Raw genomic sequence first — 8,985 nt, 5'->3', positions numbered from 1 at the left:
AGCTCAGCAGGCAGCTCTATAGTACCCGTATCCCATCCTCGTCGCCAGGTGAAATGTCTTTACAAAGACAAGGGTGAGACTGTAGGCAAAGGTTCATAAGTTTATTCGGTTCAGCTCCGGGCAGCTGACTGTCAAAACAATCCCAGCTTTTATAGAGAACTGTCAAACATTACAACCAATCAGATAACAGTATTTTTCCCACTGCTCGGACAACAGCCAATCAACGGGCGGCATTCTGACAGCTCGGCGGCTGTTGGGGAATTCCTCTCAGCTGAGCGCTTGGCTCGGTTTGGAGGACCAGATTGTGAACTGCCGCTTTGACAGTTCCGGGAACTGTCAAATCCGGCGCGTGCGTGTTTGGTCTCGGCAGCCCGTTTGACAGCTGTCATGGGGAATGGTGGCCGGCGGGGCGGCGCGCGTGCGCTGTTGCTTCTGGCAGCCATTTGACAGCTGTCAACTGTCAAAAGTCTGCCGGGCCGGTGCTTCACTTGCTGTTTGGAAACCCCTGGGTTCCTGATATGATTCACACCACTTATAATTTATTAGCTAGAATAAGACTAGCAATGACATTTAAATAGGGTTAGCTGATTTTCATTACCACATGGTGGCTTAAGCATGTTTTATGAGACTTTATTAAGCCATTTCTTAGTGGTCTAATTTCCACACCCCAAGGGGTCCATTCAATTTCAAACATTCAGAGGACTATCTCTCTGTGTTACCATTTGTCAGTTACAATTGTTAATGGAATGCATATATGGCATATTGCTATGCACATACTGTACATATTAAACATATTGTACCTACCTAGTACATGCTGCATTTTCAGACAATAATAATAATAATAATAATAATAATAATAATAATAATAATAATAATAATAATAATAATAATAAGAAGAAGAAGAAGAAGAAGAAGAAGAAGAAGAAGAAGAAGAAGAAGAAGAAGAAGAAGAAGAAGAAGAAGAAGAAGAAGAAGAAGAAGAAGAAGAAGTCTAGTCCATCTAGTCCAACCCCTTGCTCAGGCAGGAAACCCTATACCATTTCAGACAAGTGGCTGGCCAGTCTCTTCTTAAAAACCTCCAGTGTTGGAGCATTCACCACCTCTGGAGGCAGGTTGTTCCACTGGTTAATTGTTCTGTCAGGAAATTTCTCCTTAGTTCTAGGTTGCTTTTCTCCTTGACTAGTTTCCATCCGTTGCTTCTTGTCCTGCTTTCAGGTGCTTTGGAGAATAGTTTGACTCCCTCTTCTTTGTGGCAGCCCCTGAGATATTGGAACACTGCTATCATGTCACCCCTCACCCTTCTCTTCATTAAACTACACATACCCAATTGCAGCAATTGTTCCCTATATGTTTTAGCCTCACATATATATTATATTACATATAATTGTATATTTAGATCATTTATTGATACTAAATTAGTATTGTGAATATATTAATCAGCCTGTCAAATTAATTTAACTAATTTTAGGCAACATGAATGTAGGAGTAAATATTTTGTTTATATTATCAGTAGGGAGTAATACAAAAAAATAAAATTTTCCATACCAAACAAACAAACAATGATTAAATAGTTTGCCAGTTGAATCAATGTGTATTTGTATTCTATGTAAGTACAACTCATTTGCCATCAATTAAAATTTTTGTGTGGATCTGCATTTCTGATTCTTCTAATCAACTCTGTGTGACTCTTGAGACCATAAAACTAAAGAGACATTAATAAATGTCTCTTATTCCCAGCATGTTTTGTGCCTGGCTCAGAAGGAAATGAAATTGCAATTGTAATATATTTGTGCACATTATTTATCAGGAGAAGATTTTAATCAAAAATGCAGAAATAACAAAGTAAGTATTTTTCATTTGGCTTATTTTTTTTTCTAACATGCTCTTTCATTATTATTTTCTCTTCACTTCTTGCTCTATCAATTGTTAGAAAGTTATTATGCTGTATCATAGTAGTTAAAACATACATTAAGTCCTGAACTCATCAGAAATATTACAATCTTTTTCCCTCACTCTTCTTGCCATTAAGTATATAGCTTTATCGAGTCTGACTTTGCAGAGTTGTAAATACAGTATACTAATATGGTCTCCACATTTTGAACATGCATTAAAGTTTTATGTTGATGAACATAATTTTAAAAATTGAGAATATGTTATCATTATCTTAACCCCCATGATCAGTTGTTGTTGTCATCATTATTTTCTACAAATTTGATTTGTCACAATTCTCAATGGCATAAATTCAAATAAAGAAAAATCAGAGAGGATGGATTGAAAATAATATTGCATGAAAATATTATTATAGCTGCCCTTCTTTGGTTTATGTAGCACACAAGTCAGAGGCAAAACTAAAGAAATTCAGAAAGAAACCAGACATTGAATTACAGTCTTGTTTGTGTTCTAAGCTTTATGGATGCTTTCAAAGATCCATCAAGTGCCAGTATAAGTAAATTCTAATAGATTGCACTAATGAGGATAATAAGCATTTATTTTATTTTTCAAATATGACTATTCCAATAAAAGATTTCTAGCAAATGTAAAAATGTTCAAATATATGAAATAGTAATGATAAAATAAACTTTTCTAATTTTCCTGTTTTTTTTCTTTTTTACCCTCCAGAAACTATACTTAACTTTGAGAAATGAATGATATGCCCAATCAAACTTTCATAAGAGAATTTCTGCTGTTGGAGTTCTCGGGTATCCGTGAAATACAGATTCTGCAATTTGTTGTGTTTCTGTTTTTTTATTTGGCCGCAATTTCTGGAAATCTCATCATCATTTCTGCAGTCATTTTTGATCACCAACTACATACTCCCATGTACTTCTTCCTCATGAATTTAGCTATAACTGATCTTGGAGCTGTTTCTGTCACTATACCCAAATCCATGTCAAATTCTCTCATGAACACCAGGTTGATTTCATATGTTGGTTGCGTCTTTCAAGTTTCTCTCTTCCTCCTCTTTGCAGCTTCTGATTATACTCTTCTCACAGTCATGGCTCATGACCGATACATTGCTATCTGTAACCCACTCAGATATGAAGTAATTATGAACAAAGGAGCCTGCATCCAGATGGCAGGCAGTGCGTGGTTCAGTGGACTACTTTATGCCATCTTGCACACCAGCACTACCTTTGCCATGACTTTCTGTTCCAATGTAGTTGACCAGTTTTTCTGTGAGCTTCCATAGCTACTAAAAATCTCATGCTCTAATTTATACCAAGTTGAACATGTACTTCTTATTCTAAGTGTTACCATAGCATTTGGCTGCTTTCTGTTTATAGTTGTGACTTATGTGCAGATCTTCATAACAGTGCTTCGAATGCCCTCATCAAAAGGAAGACAAAAGGCCTTTTCTACATGCATTCCTCATCTCATTGTTTTCTCAATGTTCTTATTCACTGGAATGCTTGTGTACTTAAGACCAATACCTCATGTCTCCTCAGAAACCAATATGGTATTTGCTGTCATATACTCAGTGGTTCCACCTATGATGAACCCAGTGATCTATAGCATGAGGAATAAGGAAATAAAGGTTGCTGTATTCAAGCTTTTAAATTTAAATAACTTTCTAAAATTGATTTAGAAATAACTTTCTAAAATTGATTTGTTATTTTATAAATGTATCTTTCCATGGCTAGTGAAGTTTCTTCATCTATTTAGATACTGTTCTGCATTATATCAGCAAGCATATTACATGCCAAATTTCCTATTGTTTTTCCACAGATTTAGTAGGGCAGCTGCTGAAATAAATAAGGGACTCTGAATTTATTTCCTTATTTTACAATTTTGCCTGCCACCCCTTAAAATTGAATTGTCCCAATCTATTGGCAGCATACTAATATTACAATAGAAATGTTGGAAAGTAAAATAATCACAATAACATTGGTAAAAGCATAACTATAGACAAATAAGCTAAAAAAATTATCTCCATGTGTAGTGACAAAGATTATTTTATTATGGGTCATCACACTGTCAGCCCAATGATTGGCATTTTTATCCACCTATTTTATCCTTCTCCAGGGTGTGGGATAGGCATTACTATTACTATGATTTATCCTGTACACAGACACATATTCACACGCCTCCTATTTCTCATCATAAAAACAATCCTGTAGAGTGATTTTCTGCTCCAAATGAAGTTGTTCCACTCATTTTCTATCCAGCATCAGTTACTTGAGTTTTTAAAATGTGCATATATATATATTTATCCCTTATATTATTTGTTAGTTCTATTGGCTACATAGATGATGATGATGATCATGATGTTGATGATAATTACTGTCTGGTGTTTGTACACTGAGTGTTTCTGTACCAGAAACAAATTCTTTGTGTGTCTAATCATGCTTGACTAAGTAAAGCAAAAAGTAAAATAAAAGACCAGCTATTCATATACTAAAGGTATAATTTCCTGTATAATTTGTATATCTTCCAGTCAAACCTCCTAATTAATTAAAGGAATAGATATTAATTCAAAGGAAAAGAGTGAGGAAATTGTTACATGTTGAAACTGATATTCTGCTATAAATTGAAATACACTGAAATACACTGAATTTAATTCAAATTATATCTATGTGATGATTTGTGACTGGGAGATAACAAAATTATTTATTAATTATAAATACCTCTTTTACTCTTCAAATGTCTGAATCTATGTTTAAAAGAATAGGGATAAAATTTTCTGAAAATGTTTTTGTTTCAAAATCACCATGAATCATCACTATTATTCATCAAACATTCCTTTTATTATTTAAATACTGAGAAATTAAAATCTATCAACTTCACTATAAAAATGTAAACAAAGCTGTAATGCAAATTAAATCAATTTAAATAATAAATTAGCTAATTTGTTTATTGCTTGTTACCTTTCATTTTTTATGAATTGTACCTATATATTCACTAGTTTCCTTCATAAACAAACATTCCCAGCAAGGCCTCCTCGGTCAACATAATATAAAGAACCTTTGTGGGGAACTAGATAGGTTCTCCATTATTAATACATTTCAAATAAATTGTTTTTAAGTATTAGAACTGTTATTGTAGCAGTTCCAAAGCATGAAATGCAAGTGTCAAGCCCCTGTGGGCTTGTCACTAATGGGAGGGGGGAGGGGTCAACCAGACAGCAGCTGGAGGCAACGGCTGGGGCCAGAAGCAATGACAGCAGTGACAGCCCTTCCCCCTGTACCTGCATGACTGGGGGCCATTTGGAGCACAGCTGGGAGGTGATGTGACCAGATGGTTGGGAGCTAGCTGCTGCCAGGCCATCATGCAGGAAAATGGCTGCCGGCAGAACTTCTGGGTTTGCTGGATCAGCTGTTCGGTGCTCCGCTGAACAGCTGATTGGCATGGAGAAACTGTGGGGATTTTGAAACCAGCCCTTGCTTACCCTGCCTCATCATTCCAGATGCTGGTTGGGGGGGGGGCAGGCAGGAGCCATCTATTTAGCACACTGGGAGGTAGTTGCTTCCAGCACTGACTTTGTTTGCAATAGCTTTGAGCTCACAAGCCAGAGTGTACCTCAATAAACCAATTTTCCTTTGAACCCAATGTCCTGTTTTCTGTTGGGTTCAAGGCTGTGGCTGGGACTTCTGACAGCAAGTAGATTGATAAGTACTGTTAAGGATTTTGTTGTGCAGAGGTCTCCTTGTGCTACCAAAGAGTTGCACAGACAAGAAAGGGTACTGAGAGCAGCAAGAGTCACACAAGAATACACTGAGTTGTTGAAGCAAAAAGTAGTTTACTTGAAGGTGGTGTAAGAACAAAAATGCACAGTCAAAAATAAACAGTCCAGGTCATACACAATAGCAACAGTCCAAGGAGTAATCCAAACTACAAAGTCTTCTTACCAGTCCAGAGGTCAATACACAGTTCAGGTTTACAACAGTAGTAAACCAACAGCAGAGCAAAAACAGTAATAGTAGAGATCAGTGAATTCAGAGAGAGAGAGAAGCTACATTCCTAGCTTCCTCTTATGGCCATGAGAACACTTACACATCCATTGGCCAATTAACTTCTTAAAGACATAGCATTATGGTTAATATATTTTCAACCCAACATTGTAGGCTAACACCATATGCCTAATAAGTACCATTTCAGTGGAAAGGTAACAGTGTTCTGTGCATCTTTGACATATAGTCATGCTGGCCACATGACCAGGGAAATTGTCTTTGGACAATGCTGGTTCTCTTGGCCAAGAAATGAGCACCGTGCCGTACAGCCAGACATGGCTGACAAGGAAACCTGGCTGACAATCAAAGAATCTGAGTAAAAAAATATTCTTGTCTACATTGTGTGTGTGTGTGTGTGAGAGAGAGAGAGAGAGAGAGAGAGAGAGAGAGAGAGAGAGAGAGAGAGAGAGAGAGAGAGAGAGAGAGAGAGAGAGAGAGAGAGAGAGAGAGAGAGAGAGAGAGAGAGAGAGAGAATTGATTCCTAGTAACTGGAAAAGTACCTGCAGATTTTTTTACAAATTTTTTTTGACATGGTTTATTATTGCCTTCTTCTTAGGGCTGAGAGTGAGGGACCAATCCAAAGTCATTCAGCTGGCTACTATGCCTAAAGAATAACTAGAATCCATGATCTCCCGGTTTATACCTGTTATGTATTGATATCAAGAGTTAATGTGTTTTGATTTAAACATGTATCCAACTGTTTTGGCCGGAAAGTTAAGTTTAAGTTTGAACGGCAAAACAGCTTTGATTTGATTGGTCTCCACTTAGAGGCAGCAAGTATAAATAACTGTCATTCTGTCGGTTACTCTCAATTCTGTTTTGGCTGAAATAAAATAGTGTTGCATCAGATTGGTATGGTTAATGCCTCTAGAAACCCACTGCACAATTGTGGTGATGAGGATGGGATGTTGTTGAAGGAGATAGCTGATGCCTAGTTGAATCTGAAGTCACTGGGTGTCAGACCAGGCACAAGAGTCCTGGTGGGACCATGTCCCCACCCTGCTTGCCATTAAGCCACACTTGAGGCACAGTTGTCCTGAGGGATTGGTCCCCAGGGTCTAGGCAGCTCAGCTCCTATCACAGGAAGATAGGCAGTGATTAGGACCTCACCAAACTACTACCATGGCCTAGCTAGGCAGACTAAATGAAATTGATGTCTCCCACCCAGAGCCATGGAGCTCTTATGTGTCCAGGGTAGACAACTACCTGAGGGCCAACCAGGTTAGAGAAGATGGTTTGAAAGCGGCAACTCTACTCTATGCATGTGGACAGGCTACATTTGACATCACTGTTAATCTGGTAGCACCAGCAAGCTTTGAGTAACCTATGGAGAGGAGGCTGAAAGAGCACTTCGAACTGAAGCTGTCAGTAATTGCTTGCCATTACGCCTTTGAACAACAGGAACAAAAGTTATGAGAATCTGTAGCAGAGTTCGTGGCAGCACTTCATCAAGCATCACCCCACTGTGAATTCCCTGACTTGGAGGATTCTCTCAAGGACAGACTCATTTGTGGACTGCTGAATAGACAGTTGCAGCAGTGCCTTTATGCCATGGAAAATCTAACCTTCCAAGATGCTCTGAAGGAGGTTATGGCAGATGAGGCTGCCAGTGGAGCGGTGAAGGCTCTCCGACCGCAGAAGACACACTCCAGTCCCACAGCAATACATCAGGAGACTACTGAGAGACCGGTTGAATCAGAAGAATATAATGAGATTGGCCAGTTGCAAAGAAGCCATATAGATGGCATCATGCAATGGAACAAGCTATCCTCCCTTTATCTATCCATGTAATTCTAGAAAGCCTCTGATTATTTTTTTATCCAAATTTTTTATAAGGTTAGGGAGCGGGGTGGGAGATAGCGGTGGTTTGGCTATGGGGGGTGGCCGATCTACCATGGTTCAGACCAGCCTTGGGTCTGATGGCACGGGGGGAGAACGGGGTGGCGTTGTCGCCGGGGCTCATGAGCGGGTCGTGGGATTATCAATTCCCACGACGGGGAAAGGCAGCAGGCGGATAGACAGGGGGCCGTATCGTTACCGGGAGGGCCGTCCCCGCTATTTGCAAGCGGTGAGGCGCTCCGACCCTCTGCTTCTTCCCCGAGGTTCCGGGAGCGAGGATGTGCAGCCTCCTGAGCTCCGGCTGGTGTACCTGAATGCCAGGTCCGTGGTTAATAAAGCTCCCCTCGTTAGGGATTTAGTTGAGGGTGAGCAGGCGGACCTGGCTTGCATCACGGAGACTTGGTTGGGCCCAGAGGGTGGGGTCCCTTTGGTTGACCTCTGCCCACCAGGCTTCCGGGTGCTGCACCGGCCAAGAGCTCAAGGTAGGGGTGGGGGAGTGGCGGTTATTATTAGGGAGACCTTATGTCCGCGGGAGACCACCGTTTCTCAGATAGTCGGGTGTGAGTCTCTCTTTGTGAGATTTGGTTCGGGGGCGCAGTTGGGGTTGCTGCTGATGTACATTTCGCCTAGTCGTACAGCGGCAGCCCTGCCCGAGCTGCTTGATATCCTCTCAGGGTTGGTGGTTGAGTTTCCCAAACTTATAGTTTTGGGAGACTTCAATCTACCATCCCTGGAAGGCTCATCTGAGCTAGCTCGGGAGTTCATGGCTTCCATGACGGCCATGGACCTGACGCAAGTAATTTCTGAACCAACTCATGAGGGAGGCCACACTCTTGACCTGATTTTTTTATCTAGACGGTGGTTGGATGATCTTGGTGGGGGCTCTCCATTTATTATGCCCCTGTCATGGACCGATCATCATCTCCTGTGGATGGTCTTCCGTTTTGCCACCCCCCGCCGTGGGGATACGGAACCAATTAGATGGTACCGCCCCAGACGCTTAATGGATCCTGATAGATTCCAAGCGGCGCTGGGGTCCCCACCTGCCTCCATTGCTCACAGCTCGGCGAATGCCTTAGTGGAAACCTGGGAAAGGGCAGCCACTGAGGCACTTGACCGGGTTGTACCCTTGCGGCCCCTGACCCGGCGCAGATCCCAGCGAGCTCCATGGTTCTCCGCGGAGCTCCGGAAGATGAAG

The 8,985-nt window shown here is 40.7% G+C and overlaps 1 protein-coding gene across 1 annotated transcript in view; it reads left to right on the top strand.

Annotated features, from left to right (window-relative positions):
- Nucleotides 1-2,527: 2,527 nt before the first annotated feature.
- The window catches only part of LOC310649192 (olfactory receptor 14A16-like), a gene marked incomplete at its 3' end in the record, with an annotated part of 233,675 nt that continues 227,217 nt past the window's right edge, over nt 2,528-8,985 (top strand). The window contains exon 1 of the mRNA XM_083377498.1: nt 2,528-2,913. Within this exon, the coding sequence (XP_083233624.1) occupies nt 2,642-2,913 (272 nt within the window). The 5' untranslated portion in view covers nt 2,528-2,641. The remainder of the gene's footprint in view (nt 2,914-8,985) is intronic.

Source organism: Vipera ursinii (genome assembly GCF_947247035.1).
Source record: "Vipera ursinii genome assembly, chromosome: Z".
NCBI lineage: Eukaryota > Metazoa > Chordata > Lepidosauria > Squamata > Viperidae > Vipera > Vipera ursinii.
This window is presented reverse-complemented; position numbering and strand designations above follow the sequence as displayed.